Source organism: Saccostrea cucullata, unplaced genomic scaffold (genome assembly GCF_032062105.1).
Source record: "Saccostrea cucullata isolate Sc308-1 unplaced genomic scaffold, CSIRO_AGI_Scuc_v1 ctg149, whole genome shotgun sequence".
Taxonomy (NCBI): Eukaryota; Metazoa; Mollusca; class Bivalvia; order Ostreida; family Ostreidae; genus Saccostrea; species Saccostrea cuccullata.
In genome coordinates this window covers 537,501-558,446 of record NW_026933711.1, presented here as the reverse complement: position 1 = coordinate 558,446, position 20,946 = coordinate 537,501, and the positions used below count along the sequence as shown (strand labels likewise).

At 34.7% G+C, this 20,946-nt stretch overlaps 1 protein-coding gene and 1 long non-coding RNA gene across 2 annotated transcripts in view; one reads left to right on the top strand and one right to left on the bottom strand.

Annotated features, from left to right (window-relative positions):
* Positions 1–8,275: 8,275 nt before the first annotated feature.
* Positions 8,276–9,578, bottom strand: LOC134239044 (uncharacterized). Its single transcript, XR_009986141.1, has 3 exons — positions 9,374–9,578; positions 9,032–9,135; positions 8,276–8,810 (listed from the first exon to the last, which is right to left on the bottom strand). It is a non-coding gene; the product is annotated as an uncharacterized LOC134239044 (long non-coding RNA).
* Positions 9,579–11,437: 1,859 nt separating this feature from the next.
* The window catches only part of LOC134239051 (DNA-directed RNA polymerase I subunit RPA49-like), a 17,356-nt gene continuing 7,847 nt past the window's right edge, over positions 11,438–20,946 (top strand). Inside the window, 10 exon segments of the mRNA XM_062721196.1 lie at positions 11,438–11,553; positions 11,827–11,933; positions 12,415–12,491; positions 12,732–12,735; positions 13,480–13,549; positions 13,790–13,857; positions 15,051–15,201; positions 18,411–18,497; positions 18,725–18,821; positions 19,415–19,584. Coding sequence (XP_062577180.1) covers positions 11,505–11,553; positions 11,827–11,933; positions 12,415–12,491; positions 12,732–12,735; positions 13,480–13,549; positions 13,790–13,857; positions 15,051–15,201; positions 18,411–18,497; positions 18,725–18,821; positions 19,415–19,584 — 880 coding nt within the window. The 5' untranslated portion in view covers positions 11,438–11,504.

Here is a 20,946-nt window from a genome sequence, read left to right as displayed (position 1 = left end):
TTTTTCTTTCCCCTAATTAGATTTAAGTAAAATACTGTAGAGAGAGAATTCAGTTATTATTTACAGTTATTGTACGCATAGGTGCTTAGAAGTGTGTATTTGCCAGTGTTGTGTAATTTTGTTGATTTTATAGCATTCTGATCAGGTTATTGGTGAACCATCTGATAATATTCCATAAAATTCACCTTTTGTTACACTTGAGAAGTCTCACATCATGGAAGAGATTGTTTTGTAAACTTATTTCAGAGTCAAGGAATATACTGGAATATACAGACACATACTGGGGGGGGGGGGGAGCTTTATTATCCTTCAGTATTATTTTTAAAAAAAATTTAAAAACCAAACTTTTATAATACATCTTCAAAATTTTATAAAAACTGAATGAAATCTTTCATTAGTTGGTCTAATTTATTTCTTTTATTTTAAAAGCAGCATTACTTTTGATATAGCATGTCAGAGCCCCAGTCAAGGGCTGCTACTTTTGTCTGTATATATTTTTTCACATAGTTTCTTATGATTGCAGAAGATATTTGAATTATAATACATGTAAAACAAGAAATCCATACTATAAATGGATACTGAGGCAGGCCCTTATTTGTGTTTTACACCCTTCACTCCTCTTTCAGCAGTTCTTGCCTTCAAATGTCAATCAATATGTATGCACTATTGTATATTACTTAATTTTATTCTTTTTATGCGTTTCTATTTATGTACTTTTTTGTGACTCTGGTATTGTGATTTTTTAAAGTCAGAAACACCCTCACACTAAACATTTAGATACATAATTATTTCAAATGTATATTTCACATTCTCAGTGTTGGTTTTGTAATTTGAATAATTTTGTAAAGCTATTTTTTCAGAGCCCTGAACCTCCTATGAGTGATAATCTACAACTTTAAACTTGTGATATTGGGTTTTTTAATGCATCCCAGGGGTGTGCAATTAGCATCGCCCGACGCCCAGGGCTACCATTTTCTGGGGTCGGGCTAGTGATTTTCTGCAAGGAGGTAGCCCGTCGGGCTAGTAAAAATTTTAACTACACACGCAATACATGAAAAGCACAACCAGTTTTTTGCAATTTAATTCCCAACCAGTGAATATTTTCCAGACAACATGCTCCAACTGTCAGTAAATCTCAATAATCTTATCTGTTTTGCAGTATTACATGACTTGTTTACTTCCAAAAACGATCGTTTTTTTTTTCTTAATCCGAATTTCCTCTATTCCTTCGTTTTCCTTCGTTTATGGTAAATACATGCAGATATCTCATTAAAATATTTACGATCACTCAATCAACTGAAAAATAAGTGTTTTGTGACACACATAAAATATATTTCTAGTGTATTTAATGATTAAACATGAAAACAAAATGAATTTAATTTCATTCTAAATGAGCTGCTGCTAGTGCAATGTTCAGAAAAAGGGAGGATAATTTATTTAAATTCATTTTAATTTTCTTTCATGATAATTTAAACATGATTTTAAAATTTTATAGTGAGAATTATACATTAATTTTGAAAAGAATTAACTCAGTACCCTGACTTCTTCAACAGTTAATTTCATTTTATTTAAATTTTTGCCCCTATATTTGGGCTAGTAACTTTTTACTTGGGGCTAGTAACTTTATAGCTGCCACTAGCCCGTGGGCTAGTAATAAATTTTTTCTAATTGCACACCCCTGCATCCTTGTGGAAGGTTTTTTTTTGGGGGGGGATGGGTTATTTCTCATGGCTTTATGTTCATTCTTTTTTGTATCATGGTTCTGACTTATAATTGAGAATCATTTTGAAGTTGTTTCTTTTTGTTTTTTCTATAAGAGGATGTGTCATTGCACTAAACCACGGCCATTGGTACAAGGTCAAGGTCACTGGCTTCTGGAGCAAAAATTCTTGAGATTTTTAACTTTGTTATGGAAGCACAGTAGATAAATGATCTGGACATAACTTTAATATTGCCCAGAGAGTAGGCCATGGTCTTGAGTCAATACCATCAGGACGATATCACTGGATTAGGAAGTGTCAGGTTTTGTTCAAACCATAGCAGTATACATTCAATACACGAGTTCAAGTGTTAACCAGCAGTTAGTCATGGCTGTAAGATTAATATTTGACAACAACTTTGGCAGATGACAGCTGAATCATTTCCGTAATAATTGGATATCTAAAGAGTCTAGCAAGGGGCTTTAGTGCTGTCAGGACAGTTCTAATATACATATGTTCAGATGTAACTATTCCTGAGTGTCACATTTGGTTTTTTAATCTATGTTAAAATACTGATACATGCACATTCCATGCCTCATTTTCTTTATTTCTTTTCAAGTAGAAAGTGTTTCTACACATTGGAATTTACAATTGTTCAATGTTTAGAGAATTTTGAAATCTTTGCAGACTGTTGGTATATTGTGGTGCATGCAAATGGATATTGTTTATTAGTTTGTTCTACAATCTATAAATATTGTATCTGTTTCAATTTCAGTTTTATTGATATACATGTATGAGGAGTTGTGCCATCATCCCCTATTTACTTAACAGTGTTCACCCTTTCCAAAGGTTTACGAGAACTCTTCTGATTTAAGTGTGACCAGTATCCATCTAATTGTATATCTGTCTGTTTTGAATGCCTTAAGTTATCTTTAAACTTTTTACACTTTCATTCCCATCTCCAAAAATACTATATATATTGTAAATTAATAGGCACAAAGCATTAATTATGTGCAAGTGAGGGTCCTCCAGTCTCATCTAAGAAAGTAGGATGGGGTTATGAAAGTTCTTTTTTGAAGGAGATATTGGGGGGGGGGGGGGGTATTCAAGATCTCTTGAAGAAAATAGTTTTAAAAAAGAGAGACGAAATGTAGAAAGTGTACAATTACAGGTCAAAGTTTACAGGAATATGGATATTTTGATGGTCTCACATAGTACAGATTTTTTTTTAGGTACATGTATTATATACTGAAAGGAAAAAGAAACGCACAAGAACATGATATGGGAAAATTTTCTGACTATGTGACCGACAATTGTGAAAATTGGTCAGATGTTTATTTTGGTTACTTTGCACTAAAATCACTAGTCAAAAATACTCAACCATGAAATGTATGGCGTCACGTAGGGGAAATGATAAAAAGTCAAAAACACGTGCATGTTAATGATGATAATTTTGTAATAAAATTTTGTAGTACCATACTATGCATTAGAATTATAAACATCGTTTTTGCATATTTGCAGTCAGTATAAATTTCTTGCAATCGTGGTATGGCTGACAAATCTACTGTGGGTTTAGTAATTGAATTCAATATTGCATAAGTGAATAAAAAGGCAAAAACATAATGATGTACAGATTGCTTTCAACTTTTCAACCAAATAAAAGTGTTTTTTGGTTGTCAGAGAGTGAACTTAAAATGTTTCCAACCAACCATGACAGTGACGTTGGCGCGTACCAACATCACAACAAGATAGGGCTTTTCATCACGCCACCTCGGTTATTGTCAAGGCATTATCACCGAAACTGATATTTATACAGCAGACAAACATACTCACTTTTTTCACCCTAAACTGACAGAAACTCTCCGCTCTAATTTGGGCCGCGAGCATGGCTAGCTTACGTCGATTTTACTCTCAAACGCGCACGTTCACGTTGTTTGCGTAATGTTTTCTATGTTTACACTAGAAAAATGTAGCTAATATTTGTCGATACTTTTTTACAAACATTCACAAGTACCAAACCTGCTGGGTTCTGTAACTATATTCTATCCTAAATCGAAAATTTGCGGGATTCGATTGAGCGGGGGGATTTGTTAACTTTGGAATAATACAGCTAATCTCAGCCATTTAGACTACCGTCGGAAGGGTTGACTGACAATGCTTTGAAAAAATAAATGCTCTGGTGAACACAATGCACAGAAAAATCAAGTTTGTTACTGATGCGAAAGGGAGATTGTAAGAATTTTTAGTTTAATTTTTGGGGGGTGTCACCATATTGATATCAATATCTCAGGAACTATCAATCAAAATCGCAAAATATTTTGGTAACTTGTTGATTAAAGATGAATAAAAATGTATAATAAAAATGCTGAAAAACATATATGAAATAATTGTTTTAATTTAACTCAAAAGTTTAATATGCGTTTCTTAATCCTTTCAGTATAAATTGGGTCAGAATGGAGCAATGAAAGAGTCTCAATTTTACTGGATTATTAACAGTGGATTCTGTCTAGTTACAATAAATAGATATTTTAAAAACAGGTCTCTCTTTATTCATTTTTTAAACAGAGAAAGTAATTTGACTGAGGTAAGCCAAATAAGTCATTATGTTGAAGTATTATGTCTTGTTAGTGTCACAACATGTCACTGTATTTGTTGTATATGTAGGTACAGATGCTTTATTTTTTAAGTACAATGATTTGTAGGAGATGTTTACAGTATACATGTAGTTTTTATGTGTATTGATAGCTTAGTATATGAGAAAAAGCAGATGTAAAGGATGTGCATAAATGTGCATGCCTGGAATTAGATTGTGATGAATATTTGTGGACTATTTGTAACATTTCAAAAATGTATATGTTCCAAACAGAAAATGCATATCATTAATGGTAATATATATTTATGATGAGATATATATGCATAAAATTATATAACTATGATGTAAAGAAATCAACTTTTTATTGTCTTATGTGACTATATGATGTTTTATTAGATACAATAGTGGGGTGTCTATTTTTGCAAGGGTTAGTTATTGTAGATATAACTACTGTGTATTTGTTGTAATGAAAAATATTTAAACACTTTCCACATTGTCATTGGTAATTTATAATCATTGCTAAAATGTGTGATATCATACATGTAATTGGTCTTCTGTTGAAATACAGTAATAAGTCTGTGACCTATGGAGGCAGGCCTATTTGTGAATATGCTAATTAGCTTGTGACCTAAGGAGGTAGGGCTATTTGGGAATATGCTAATTTTAAATTTGCCTGTTGCCTTTGGTTATGGAGCTGTTTATGAATATGCTAGTTAGTCTGTGATGTACAGAAATTGAAATACACTATTGTAAGAACATGTTCATTCCCAGATAAAAATGTTGGTTAAAGGAGGTGAGAGGACGAGGCATTTAAAATGCCTATAGCTTTAAATGTATAAAATGCAAATTGTGGATATTTTATGTAAAGTTTCCTCTAATGTTAAAGGAAATATCCCCAGTATATTTTTCACTTTCGTATTTTTCACCCAATAGGCACTTTCCTTGCCTTATTCTCTCATCTTCTTTGTAAACTGTTTTTTTTAAAGAAGAAATGGGCTTGATTTTGAATTTGAACAAGCAAAATAATGCAATATGTTTGCATACATGTATTTGCAGTCTATGGTTATTATGATAAAGCATATATAATGCTATAGAACACAAAGGAATCACACACATGAAGTTATTGGAAATGCAGCTGAGAAAAGGCAATTTTACATGATATAATGGTCTCCCGATAACGTATATACTTCTTTGAAAACTTTACTTCAATAAAAGTATTATTTCAATTATACCTTGTGTACTTGTGGTTTGGAGGAATTCTTGGACACATTTACAGTGAAACCTATCTAATCCATCATGCACTGGGAGACAAATTTTGTAGTCAGATTGAAGATCAAGTGTTAAAAACAGTTCTGAGTTTTGATTTCACCAAAAGTCCAGGGATTTGTTAGGAGAATGCTTAATCAAAATTCCGTGGTAAGTGAAAATGAATATTAACTCGGAACACAAGAAGACTTAAATAAGATGAATAATTCTATGGACCAGTTTTTAGCTCACCTGAGACAAAAGACTCAAGTGAGCTTTTTTTTTTGATCAAAATTTGTCTGTTGTCTGTCGTCGTTGGCGTTGTTGTTGTAAACTTTTCACATTTTCATCTTCTTCTCAAGAACCACTGGGCCAGTTGCAACCAAACTTGCTACAAAGTATCCTTTGGTAAAGGGGATTCAAGTTTGTTCAAATGAAGGGTTACACCCTCTTCCAAGGGGAGATAATTACAGTATGAATTAGTGAAAAATTAATGGCATTTTAAAAAAATCTTCTGCTCAAGATCCATAGGGACAGGAAAGATGAAACTCGTGTGGAATCATCCACAGGTAGTGTAGATTCAAGTTTGTTCATATCATGACCCCAGGGGGTAGGATGGGGCCACAATGGCCGATCAAAATTTTACATGGGAATATATAGGAAAAATCTTTAAAAAAATCTCTTCTCAAGATTCATAGGGACAGGAAAGATGAAACTCATGTTGAATCATCTTCAGGTAGTGTAGATTCAAGTTTGTTCAAATCATGACCCCAGGGGGTAGGATGGGGCCACAATGGCCGATCAAAATTTTACATGGGAAAAATCTTTAAAAATCTTCTTCTCAAGATTCATAGGGACAGGAAAGATGAAACTCATGTTGAATCATCTTCAGGTAGTGTAGATTCAAGTTTGTTCAAATCATGATCCCCAGGGGGTAGGATGGGGCCACAATGGCCGATCAAAATTTTACATGGGAAAAATCTTTAAAAATCTTCTTCTCAAGATTCATAGGGACAGGAAAGATGAAACTCATGTTGAATCATCTTCAGGTAGTGTAGATTCAAATTTGTTCAAATCATGATCCCCAGGGGTAGGGTGGGGTCACAATGGCCGATCAAAGTTTTACATAGTAATAGGGAAATCTTTAAAAATCTTCTTCTCAAGTACTGCAAAGCCATGATTAGTGATATTCATATATAAGCATCCTCATGTAGTGTAGATTCTAGTTTGTACAAATCATAACCCCCAGAGATAGGGTGGGGCCACAATGGGAGTCCAAGTTTTACATTAAAATATACTAAAATATCTTTTTCTAAAGAATAGCAAAGCCATGATAAGTGATATTTATATGGAAGCATCCTCAGGTAGTGTTGAATTAAATTTGTTCAAATCATAACCCACAAGGGTAGGGTAGTGGGGGTGTCAATGGTTGATCAAAGTTTTACATAGGAAAATAAAGGGAAAAATCCCAAGAACAGAAAAGCTATGTTTAATCATATTGACATGTAAGTATCCTCATGTAGATTTAAATTTGTTCAAATCATTACCCTCTGAGGTAGGGAGGGAAACAATGGGGAATCAAATTCAAATTATTAAGAAATAATATTTACAAACAAAATGTTTAAAAAAATCTTTATATCTTTTTCACAAGAACATCAAAATTATATGCTGTATTGATATGGAGGCTTTCTCAGGTAGTATTAAAATTCAAGCCCCCCCCCCCCCCCCCCCCGTAAACTTTTCAACTCAGATCTGATTTGTGCTTTTTCCTAGCAGATCAGTGCTCAGGTGAGCGATGTGGCCCCTTGGCCTCTTGTTTTTTTTATTTTGTTGAAGTGTTGCCACGGTTACTAAGAATAAATTTTCTGTGATTTTTAGATCTGCTGGTAAGAGACCAAAAGAGCTTGTAATGCAATAGAAAGGTACCCATCGTTTGTCTGTCTGTAAACATTTTTTATTTAAAATGCTACTCCTACTCTTTTGGTCTGATTTTAATATAACGGTATACAAGTAGACTACACTAAGATATATTATTCTATGTATCGGTTTTTGATGAACAGTTAAACAATTGGTAACTAAAAGTAGAAATTTCTCTTTGAAATACTTTCAAAACACTGAGGTACTCCTCCTAAAGTTTTAATCTGCTTTAGGTATAATTTGACAAACAAGTAGACTAAACTCATTTGATTTTGATGAACAGTTTGTTTAGATTTTCAGTGTAACAAGTGGCACAGAAGTAGACTACATTAGGTGTATAATTCCGTTTATCAATTTTTATTTCGTTAAATGGTGTTGCCAAGTTTACTAAAAACAAGAATTTTCTGTAATATTCTTTTAAAAGGCACTCCTCCTTCAGTTTTAGTCTGACTGCAATCCCGCACCTCAGATCTCCACATTTTTTCCTTATTCAAAATAAGGAAAAAATGCGGACGGGAGTATTTGGACTAATTTTCCGCATTCATTCCAGATTTTCGTAGATTCAAATTTCCAGATTTTCTCCGTATTCAAAATATGGAGAAAATGTGGATGGGAGTATTTGGACTCTTTTTCCGTATTCTCTCCAGATTTCCGCATTTCCATATATACAAAATATGGAGGTATTTACTTGGTTGATAAAATGCGGAAATACGGAAATCTGGAGAAAATACGGAGTTAATCACATAGTTATAAAATGGCTAATAAAACCGCTACATGATGCATACATACATAAATATTTACAAAACCATCAACAATGTGCAAAATTATATACAATTTATTATATCATTATGAGAAAAAAACATATAAATGAATGAACAAAATTACACATTATGTTCATGAGCAATGTATTGGATCTTATATCTTTGACAAACAAATAGGAGCATGTATGGAAAAAAAACTGGAACTCTTATTTGAGCCACAAGTTCATCATGGAAAAAATGTGGCATTTTTTAATATTCATATTAAATAAATGGAAATTTATTCATTATATTTAAGCAAAAGTGGGAGTGAAATGTTCAACACTATTAGGTATTGGGGAAAAAATAACAATTGACATAGCATTGAATATTTACAAAACAAGAAAAAATTTTAGACATTTTTTTATCAATCTGGATCACATTTGCCATTTTCTACCTGCATCCCTGATTCATATTTCTCACAATTCAATTTATATCTCAGGTCTGTGCTTTACACCCATCTGTCCAATAAAAATTTTCTTCAGACGTCTTTGTAATTTGTAAGGTCTCTGCATGTTTAATTTCTTGCAGCAGCACTTGCGGTCGAATTGGCAAATCCTATCAATTAAAAAAAAAAAGTACTTAAATTATAATGGTGCAATATTAATAAAATTTAAATTCATTGCTTTTATTCCTTTTAAAATCTTTTTATAAACACAAGTTTGGGTTCTTCAATTTTATATCAATTTGTTTAAAATATTATTTATAATAATGACAATCATAGTTGACTGTTTTTAATTAAACAAGCAATAAAAAAAGAAAAAAAAGAATATATATACCTCAAACATAACCATCCATGGACCAAGCTTTAAGCCCGTTAATATCGCAGTAAGTTGAATAAGCACTTATTCTTTTTCAGAAATCTCCTCCTCATGCACAGACGCTACCAAAAAAAACAAAATGTATGGTAAATCATTGCGAGAGATTACAGCCCATGGCTCCCCAAAATTAACACCTTTAATTGTGGTTAACCATAATAAAATTCTATGAGCTGATTGAAAGATTTGAATCATGGGCATATTGGCTGAAACGTACGTAGCCTGGTAGCTCAGTCCTAGGCCTCGAGTATTTATTTTCATCATCAGTGACACATATGTTAAAAAAAAATATGACTGACCTACCGCATATGAAATACGTGTATCTGCATCTTTTGGTTGATACAGCAATACGATCTCAGGCTGTCTGGTCAACAAACTTCTTCCTTTAGGCAGAGCAGACGTTGCAACATGGAGGCCAAGGTTAAATTTTGGCGGTCTGTTGTTTAAATTAATTGATCACTGAGCCCGACTTTTTGAAACATTCTTCCGATCCCGATCAAATTGTACATAACATTCAGGAGAAACAAAGAACTGCTGTTAACTCCAAGACAGTTTTTATGCACCCAAATTTTTTCGGGGCGCATATTGTTTTTGTCCTCTCTGTCTGTTTAGCTGTATGTCTGTCTGTTTGTTTGTCTGTTGTCAACTTTAACCTTCGCCATAACTTTTGAACCATGAGACTTAGAGACTTCATATTTGGTATGGATACTCCACTACAAAAAAACTTTCAACTGACACCAAGGTCAATGACCTTATGACCTTGATTGTGACCTTTATGCTAAAAATAGCTTCTTCGAACTTTCGCCATAACTTCTGAACCGTGAGAGATAGAGACTTCATATTTGGTATGCATACTCCACTAATTAGGCACTTTCAACTGACACCAAGGTCAATGACCTTGTGACCATGACTGTGACCTTTATGCTAAAAATAGCTTTTTCGCCATAACTTCTGAACGGTGAGAGATAGAGACTTCATATTTGGTATGCATACTCCACTAATTAGGCACCTTCAACTGACACCACTGTCAATGACCTTGTGACCTTGACTGTGACCTTTGTGCTAAATATAGCTTTTTTCGAATTTTCACCATAACTTTTGAACCATAGATGATAGAGAATTAATATTTGGTATGCATACTATACTAATAAAGTGCTTTCAAATGACACCAAGAACAATGATTGTGTGACCTTGACTGAGACCCATTTGCTAAAAATTGCTTTTTAGAACTTAATGTTGCCGCCAGGTGCTACTGTGTCTCACAAACACATCTTGTTCTTGACGAAAAAATTCTAAGTCCAGAGCTCCGTATTTTTTCCAGATGAAAAATATTCTAAGTTAAGAGTTCAATATTTTTCCAGATGAAAAATAGACTAAGTCCAATTCTCCGTATTATTTCCGTTTATTTTCCGGATTATTTCTGTATATTTTCTGCTTTTCCGTATTGTTAATTTTCTCCGTATTTTTTTCCACATTTTTTCCATATTAAAATGAGGAAAAAATGCGGAATAATGCGGAAATCTGGAGATCTGAGGTGCGGGATCTTTCCGCAGAAAAGAGTAAATCAAGATCATTATTCTATTTATCTTCCTTGCTGGTTCTTCGGCGAATTTTGTAGTGATACGCATTTCTTCCAGTTGGGCGTTTCTTTTTTCCCCCCAGAAATATAAGATCTCCCTGGTCATCTCGGAATTACTTGCAAAGATAAAATTTGCACTCTCCCAATCAATTTATTAGTACTATTGGTTGTCCCTTAGGCCTAAAACATGAATAAACAAGGTGTGTTTGTGACTGATGGCAACATAGCGAAGATTAATTAAACTTTTCTTAAACGCAAATTAAATATGCTGCTCCACCCAAAGTAAGGTCTTCTCACAAGAAATACAATTGTGAAATACGACAGCCCTAGCACTACCTGTTCAAAAGTTATGGCCAAGGATTAATTTTTGACAGGTAGATCAAACTCCAGTGTCAAGGTGGAAGGGTCAAGGTTGTTGGTTTCTAAAGAAAGGTCTTGTCACAAGAATTACATATGTAAAGTATGAAAGCCTTAACACTAACTGTTTAATATTTATGGCAAAGGTTAATTCTTTTTTTTAAAGTAGGTCAAAAGGTCAAATGGTGGTACCCAGAGAAAGGTCTTGTCACAAGGAATACTCATGTGAATATGAAAGGCATAGTTCCACTAAATCAAAAGTTATGGGCAAGATTCGAGTCTTTGAGGACAAACAGATAGACAGCTAGAAAGACGGACGGATACAACAAAAACTGTATACCCCGAATCTTCGATTACGGGGGCATAAAAAATCCACTTCAGAAGCGTTTTGTCATACCGGGATTTATAGGTCTTACCATGAAATCTCTGGTATTTCGTAGCTCATGAAAATATCCGGTATCTAAATAGAGAAGAAGCACATGTTCCGATGTTGAAAATATGGATAGCGTAAGATTATCTTACAAGAAAAATGAAAAAGTTGTGTTGGGTAAATTTGTTCTTTTCGATAACTTTTAAATAAGGCCTTTCAAAGTACTTAGCATTTATCAGAGACATATTTAAATTATTATTATGTAACTACACAGTTCAATATTAAATCTACTAACACGCAGTCTACTCACTAGTCCAAAATATTAGTTAAAGCCCCTAGAAGGCCCTTGGCTGGTGAATAAAAATAGACATATACATGTTGTATGTGCTAAGTGCTCCAAAACGATTGAAGCATAAAGCATATTTGGTAATTTGTTCGCAATTTTTGCAGCACATTTCACCAATGGCAAATTAGATGACACATGTGCGAAGAAGATACATTTTGGATATTTTCAAGGAGTTCAAGATGACAGAAAACTGAAGGATAAGAAGATGCTGGTAAGTGTATCTTATAAAACTGATAAAATATAAATTAGTACATGTGTACATAAATACATGTATATAGATGTTTCCCAAATTCAGACTGATGATAGATTTTATTTTGTCATACATGTATATTAATTATGTAGAAAAAATAATGTTTTTATGACACATATATCTTCAAAGAGCTATAGGACAGTAGCACAGGTACATTGTATATCTCATGTGTCACACATCTGAAAAAAATCAGTTTTCCAAAGTGCAAACTTCTAGGCACATAGTGTAGCCATGTTTCCTATTGCACTTTGTTTTTAAAAAGATCATTTTAAAAAATTGTATTTGGATTAATGATATAAAACCAAGTGGATTGGTGACATGTAAACCGACCACAGAACTTCATGTTCATATACTGTTTTTTAATTAATACAGACTATCATCATGATCACCACATCTTTTTAACCCCCCCCTTTTTTTTTTTACACAAATTGGATTACTTCAGGTTGCAGAGACAAGTGAAATGTCATATGTTGGACAGAATTATGGTCCACTAGCCAGTACAGTTCAGAGAAACTGCAAGTGAGTATCAATTATAAAATTAATATTTACTCTTCATCTTTTTTTAATGAATTGTAAGGCCTAGAAAAAAATATGTTTGTTTCCACTTTCAGGCTGAAAAAATATAGGGTAGGTAGGTAGGCAATTTTTTTTTTTTTGAAAAAATTTTTTTTGCTTCTTTAATCAAAACGTGTATAGAAGTAACATTAATGACAAAAGAAATGGTGTTTTCAAGCATCACTGTGACTTAACTTATAATAGAAAGGTGACCCAAACTTCTTTCTGTCTTGAAAAGCTTGCAAAGTTGGAGGCTATAATTCCCTGGTTGAAATCTTGCACATCATGGGACAAAAGCATTAAAAAAACATTTAGGGTCGGCACTATAAATTAGGGTCGGTCGGGAAAGCGGAAACAAACATATTTTTTTTTCTAGGCCTAATTCTTAAGAAGTGTTGAGTAATAAAATAACAGAAAACATTTGATAATGCATCAGTTTTTAGGTATACATACCGGTAATGTAGTTCTTTTATGAAATACACTTGCATACATGTTAACCTATTGTGATGAAAAAGAGGGAGATTGTAAAAGCGGTAGCATTGCGCGCGTTCTTTTTATCGATATCGTTCATGTAATATGCATGTATATTATAAGCCTTAAATGAAATCAGGTACCTACAGTAATTAATCTTAAATATCAACAGCAAAGAAGAAGACAGAAACACCTTATCTTTGACATAAATTGTACAAATTCAAATATTTTTCATGCTCATCATTTTGCTTGGATTGGCTCCTTGTGAAGAGGGATCTTTGCTGATTTAGCCTAGAAGCAATAATTCAAAATATTCATTCAGTTTTTAAACAAAACAAATGATAAAATGGTTTAATCTATATAATATAAATCAGATTTCCCGCGATGAATTGTGCAACATGGCTTGGTCAATCGTTTTCTAGACTTTATTGTATTATGTTTTTAAAGACGATGTCAAATGTTTTCATCTAATTCTTAAAAGCTGTACAAAACCACAGGGAAGATGAGGATTTGTGACACAGAAATATTTCAAATGCACCCCAAACCTTCAGGTAAATCGGAAACTTGTAAAGTACTTTTCATTTTATTGCATTGATTTAATATATTTTTTGTTTAATACTGTTCTTTTTTGTGTCCAATATAAAATATGAATTTGACGTTTTACAGTAAGGACACAGAAAAAATAAAAATAGGAAAATATTTTAAATCTTGTTTATTCTTAAAAATAAAAATTTTAAATAAATATTGAAAATGAACTGTTGCTTCCTTATTATTTATATTGTTTTTTTTAGATATTGATGATGACGAAGAGAAACTTACGTTACCCTCATCAGTGTCAGAAAAGAGCTTTAAAGAAAAGGTAGATAATCTGAAAATACATCTTGTACAGTACTGGTCCCTTGTTGAGAAGATTGTCATGAAAATTGGCTGTAAGAAAACACACACACACACAAAAGAAAATTTAACTTTATTTATACATGTACAGTTAATTCTCGATAAACCGCCACCTTTTGTGATTTAGATATATATGGCGGTTTTTATGAATTGAATTTCCCATCTTTGAGGAAACGAGAAGTAGAGTTGCCGTTCTTAGAAATACCATAAAGGGTTTCTATTCTTATAATTACATGTACATGTATATAAAACATATTTTTAAATTTTGAAATACTTCAAGTAATTTTTTATGTACGATTTCTTTAAATCAAAATGTGCAGTTATGAAATAAAGACAAGTACATGTGCATCTATGTACATGTAAATCGGCACGTCTGATCTTAAAAAAAAAAACATGCTGGGTCGATTGTGATTTATTGCTGACAGTAAGTAAAATGATTTCTTGAATAAATTTATTGTTTATGGCATCATTGTTAGTGAAACGTTCACAATTTATACCGTATAATTATTTTTAGGCAAACTTTGCATTGTTTAAAGCAGAGATCATCAAAATAATATTGTATTTGGCGTACTTTCACAACTACCCCTTTAGTGGCGAAGCTGTGACTAAATGATTTTTTAAACAAAACAACAGAACAACATCATTGTGACAGTTCATATTAAAATTATTTGTTCATTTAATTCTATTTTAATTATTTAATTGCGTATACCTTGTCTGGCTTTGCATGCTTTACAACAGGGATAGCGTCAACCAATTAGCCGCGCTTCACTGACCGCACGCACCTGTGGCAGTATATCAAGATAATTGACACTTAAAAATGGACGTTTGTTTTGAAAACAGGGTGGCGGATGGCGGTATGCGAATTTGGCGTTATAAAGAGAATTTCGTTATAAAGAGAATTTTATATAGCAGGAAAAGCGTTCTTGGAAAATCATGGTGGTATTACGAAAATGGTGATGAATTGAATGCATGGAGATAATTCAAGAATTGACTGTACATCTATATAGATCTGTTTAATATATATTTTTTTAAATGAACAAGCATCAATAATCAATGTAGTGTACTGAATTTGATAAAAAATTATAGAGCTGAAAATTACTTTGCTGCAGCTAACTCTCTTATGATGAAACATTTGTACATGAATTCATGCTGTTGTAGAATGACATGCTTACAAGTGCCTTTGGAAGCAAAAAGAAGCAGAGGGCATTGGAATCAAGGCTGAAAAACCAAATCAAGGGGAAGGCCCTAGATAAAGCCTTGAGCTCTGTCATTAGTCAGGCCTCAACTGTTACTCCAGTACAGGTGGAAGGTAGGCCATAGATAAAGCCCTGGGCTCTGTCATTAGTCAGGCCTCAACTGTTACTCCAGTAAAGGTGGAAGGTAGGCCCTAGATACAGCCCTGAGCTCTGTCATTAGTCAAGCCTCAACTGTTACTCCAGTACAGGTGGAAGGTAGGCCCTAGATAATGCCCTGAGCTCTGTCATTAGTCAAGCCTCAACTGTTACTCCAGTACAGGTGGAAGGTAGGCCCTAGATAATGCACTGAGCTCTGTCATTAGTCAAGCGTCAACTGTTACTCCAGTGCAGTTGGAAGGTAGGCCCTAGATAATGCCCTGAGATCTGTCATTAGTCAAGCCTCAACTGTTACTCCAGTACAGGTGGAAGGTAGGCCCTAGATAATGCCCTGACCTCTGTCATTAGTAGGGATGTCAAATCGGTCTAGATAAAGCCCTGACCTCTGTCATTAGTATGGATGTCAAATCGGTCAATTTTTGATACTCGGTTACTCGGACGTTTTTCCGATCGAGTACCCGGGTACTCGGTAAAAGTGTAAATAAATATGAACAAGTTAATTGATAACTGTAAAACATTTCAAACTCTTGTAGAAATAAAACCGATGGGAGGTTACCTGCAAATGCGTTGTAACAATTATGACCACTTTGTAACCGACGAAATTTAATCTAACATTTTTTTAAGTTCAATTTATTTATCAGACAAATACGGGAAATAAAATCAGAAATGGTTCACAGTGTTTTTGTTTAAAAAATAATCTGTTCCGTAATTGTAATGTAACTCTTTGGTGCGTTTGATGTCCAAGTGATAAGTTGTCTGAGCTATATGTACGGTATAAACTTGATCAAGTTATCCTATAACAGAGCGGATTTATACGATCTTCGTACACTTTTTGATGCTAGATTTCATAGAATTACGATACGGTATGTTGTAGTTTAGAGCAACGATGGACATAAGATTTTTAAAGCATTTGCATTAATTGGCATGTAATCAAATGCATCCAAATCAACAATCGCACGTGCAATATCGTCTGTCTCTTTCTGTTCGTTATCTCCATATCCTTCTTTCCCGAGAATTTACGGCTTCTTGGAGAATTGACAAAATTATTTAATTTGTTTAAATATAATGGACCTTATACGATGTTCAATGAAAACAAATAATTAAAGCAAACTAAATATAAGGGAAGACGACAGTCGAAGGTGAGAAAAGCCCGGGTAGGTACATCAGGTGTTTGGTCACGATAATTACTGTATAAACACTGCCACAGGCGATAACGGTCATTTAGAGGCATAGGAAACCCTAATTACTGTATGTACAAGTGCAATGAACATTTTACGTTTTAAAACCGATGTTTTAATGCATTAATAAATAAGCTTAGAAATATTTAAAAATATACATCCGAGTAACCGAGTACCGATTTTAGGTAGGATACTCGGACGTTCGAGATAAAGCCATGAGCATCCCTAGTCATTAGTCAAGTGTCAACTGTTACTCCAGTACAGGTGGAAGGTAGGCCCTAGATAAAGCCCTGAGCTCTGTCATTAGTCAGGCCTCAACTGTAACAGCAGTACAGGTGGAAGGTAGGCCCTAGATAAAGCCATGAGCTCTGTCATTAGTCAAGCGTCAACTGTTACTCCAGTACAGGTGGAAGGTAGGCCCTAGATAAAGCCCTGAGCTCTGTCATTAGTCAAGCCTCAACTGTTACTCCAGTACAGGTGGAAGGTAGGCCCTAGATAATGCCCTGAGCTCTGTCATTAGTCAAGCCTCAACTGTTACTCCAGTACAGGTGGAAGGTAGGCCCTAGATAATGCCCTGAGCTCTGTCATTAGTCAAGCCTCAGCTGTTACTCCAGTACAGGTGGAAGGTAGGCCCTAGATAATGCCCTGAGCTCTGTCATTAGTCAAGCGTCAACTGTTACTCCAGTACAGGTGGAAGGTAGGCCCTAGATAATGCCCTGAGCTCTGTCATTAGTCAAGCCTCAGCTGTTACTCCAGTACAGGTGGAAGGTAGGCCCTAGGTAATGCCCTGAGCTCTGTCATTAGTCAAGCCTCAACTGTTACTCCAGTACATTTGGAAGGTAGGCCCTAGAAAAAGCCCTAAGCTCTGTCATTAGTTGAGGCTTACTGTTACTCCAGTACAAATGGAAGGTAGGCCCTAGATAAAGCCCTGAGCTCTGTCATTAGTCAAGCCTCAACTGTTACTCCAGTGCAGTTGGAAGGTAGGCCCTAGATAATGCCCTGAGATCTGTCATTAGTCAAGCCTCAACTGTTACTCCAGTACAGGTGGAAGGTAGGCCCTAGATAAAGCCCTGAGCTCTGTCATTAGTCAAGCGTCAACTGTTACTCCAGTACAGGTGGAAGGTAGGCCCTAGATAATGCCCTGAGCTCTGTCATTAGTCAAGCCTCAACTGTTACTCCAGTACAGGTGGAAGGTAGGCCCTAGATAAAGCCCTGAGCTCTGTCATTAGTCAAGCCTCAACTGTTACTCCAGTACAGGTGGAAGGTAGGCCCTAGATAATGCCCTGAGCTCTGTCATTAATCAGGCCTCAACTGTGTTTCCAGTACAAGTGGAAGGTAGGCCCTAGATAATGCCCTGAGCTCTGTCATTAGTCAAGCCTCAACTGTTACTCCAGTACAGGTGGAAGGTAGGCCCTAGATAATGCCCTGAGCTCTGTCATTAGTCAGGCCTCTACTGTTACTCCAGAACAGGTGGAAGGTAGGCCCTAGATACAGCCCTGAGCTCCGTTATTTGTCAAATATCAACTGTTACACCAGTACAGGTGGAAAGTAGGCCTTAGATAAGGCCCTGAGCTCTGTCATTAGTCAGGCCTCTTCTGTTACTTCAGAACAGGTGGAAGGTATCAGATAGAAGTTAGAACTACATCTACCAGAAATATTTCAAATTAAACATAAGAAATGGTTTAGTAAGGCTAAATGATAGCTTAATTTAGGTGAATTCTGTGATAGCTTAATTGAGGTGTATTCTGTGATTGAAATATTTTGCTGCTCATCATGCATCTGAGAATTAGTACATATGTGTACTCTAAAATTTAGCTGATAATTCTGTAATCAAACTAATCTGAGTAAAGAAAAAATTAAACTGGTCAGAACTTTGTTTATCAACAAAGCAGTCTAAGTTGAAGTATCAAGCTCCATTTCTGATGTGAATTAAATTACATTTCATACAACAAGAATTCTTTTTTAAAGCAATACTTCTCTCTCCACAGACAATGACACAAATCCTGAGAACGCCATCATCCCTCCAATGAACAAGGCGGCAGCCACACCTAGAGAAGTCTATAACATGGATGACAGTAAGTTATAGATGGATGACACTTTTCAGAGGAAAGTGTGTTTAGTTCTTACTTGATTTATTTGCATATTAATACATCTAACAGATTTTATGCAAATATTTACATTTGGATCATTAATTTTTTTAAAAAGTGATGATAGAAATTAATGGCTAAGGCAACAGTAAATCTTGCTGAATGCTGATAGGGTTGAAAATAATCTGGACTTGGACACCTTGTTTCACTTGCAGTTGTGCATCCTAATGATAAACAGGCAACAGAGGAGGCCTCCAGGGTTTTCTTTGATGCCACGATGGATGACATCCAGCAATGGAGAAAAGAAAACAAGTAAGGCTAGATTTGATTGGTCTTTCATGTTCTGTCGAAATATTAAGGCTAGATTTGATAGGTCGCATTCTGCTGAAATATTGACTACAGCCAATCATTTGACAGCATTATTAAAGCAATATGAGCTGTATGTTTGACATCGGAAAAAATGTTGCAAATTTGTAATTAACTATTTCAATAACAGAAAAATAGAACATTTATAAACTTCTGTTGTTCATATTTGCTATGAAAGAACATTTTATACGCTTTGATTGAAGCAAAATTGAATTATTGTCGTCCTGTACAGTAATGATTTCTTATATAATACTGTATATTCGGTTGTACAGAAATATTTCTTCTGAAACATTTTTAAACTTTATTTTGGTTTAATTGATCATAAGGGTTTAGATTATGTACAGATAAATCATAATAACGCATTTTACCAGCAAAATAAAATTCTCAAAAATGCAGCTCATATTGCTTTAAGTGAAAGTATTTGTAAGCAGTTTTGACTGTCTGGTGTTAAAAATAACAATAGTTTTGATTTAATGCATGAAAGGAGATTTGAATACAAATAAACATATTTAAATGGAACATTTCTTGGCATGTTTCAGGTATCCACAACAAATACTCTCCCTGTTGTTCATATTTGCTATGAATGTCAAAGTCTTGAGGAGCGCCTGTACAGAATGCATATAATACTGTATATTCGCAACATACATCACATACTTGTACTACCTAATACACCTACACAACCGCAATCCCAAGCAGCTAAGAGAGAAAGGCGAGTACAGAACAGAGCAAGCAACATAATGTACATCACATATTTGTACATGTACTACTTAATACAAGCAACATACACACACCTTAAACACCACACAACCGCAATCCCAAGCAGCTAAGAGAGAAAGGCGAGTACAGAACAGAGCAAGCAACATAATGTACATCACATATTTGTACATGTACTACTTAATTTGATCAGTTTGTTCGTCCGTCCGTCTTGTCCTGAGCATATCTTCTCTTTCCTTGGTCGAATCTGGCTAATACTTCACCTACAGAGTGCCTTTAGGTAATGAGTGTGCAGTGACCTTGAACCATGTTTTTAGGTCAAAGGTCAAGGTCATAGCAAAATTACCCCGGTATTTGAAAAATCCTTGTTCAGAGCATTTCTTCTCTCCCCTTTTACCAATGTGGCTCATACTTCACTCACAGAGTGCTGTTGGTCAATGAATATGCAGTGACCTTAAACCATGTTTCTAGGTCAAAGGTCAAGGTCATAGCAGAATTTTATGAAAAATCCTTGTTCGGAGCATATCTTCTCTCCCCTTTTTCCAATGTGGCTCATACTTCAATCACAGAATGCTGTTGGTCAATGAATGTGCAGTGACCTTGAACCATGTTTCTAGGTCAAAGGTTAAGGTCATAGCAGAATTACTGTAGAAAACTGGTGTGGAGCATATTTTCTCACCTATCGGTCCATTGTGGCTCATACTTCACCCACAGAGTGCTATTGGTCAGTGAATGAGCAGTGACCTTGAACAAAGTTTCTAGGTCAAGGGTCAAGGTCAAAAATAGCGTCTATGTTTAAAATCTTTATTCGGTTCATAATTTCTTTCCCTTAAGTCCACTCAGCCTTAAACAAATTGACTGGGTATGGAGGATTTGTGATTTTCCTTCCATATTTTGATAGAGGATATGAAACAATTTTCTTAGAGGATACATTTCTAAAAATTTTTTAATTGAATTATTTTTCAGGGAGTACCGGGGTAGTTACTTTTTGTCCCCTTTAATCTCAAACACCTTCAAAATAAACCCTTTTCAGCTACCTTAAATTTTCATGTTCATTGCTAAAAGCGGGGCCCTTTGAGATGGCCACCGTCTCAATGATATCTAGTTTCCACTTAGTTTCATTAATAATGTACAGTGAAATCACAGGCACCTGACGTTACTTATTTTTCTTTTAATAAAAATAAATAACGTCAGGTGCCTGTGAGTGAAATTGTCAATACAAAACAAATTATATGATAACTGCCTATCAAAGAGGTCTTTCAAAAAAGACATTCAAGTGCTTGGTAGACATTATTGATGGGAGTCTGGAAACCATTATCATTTTACCACATATAATTTTTTTTTGTTCTTGACCTTT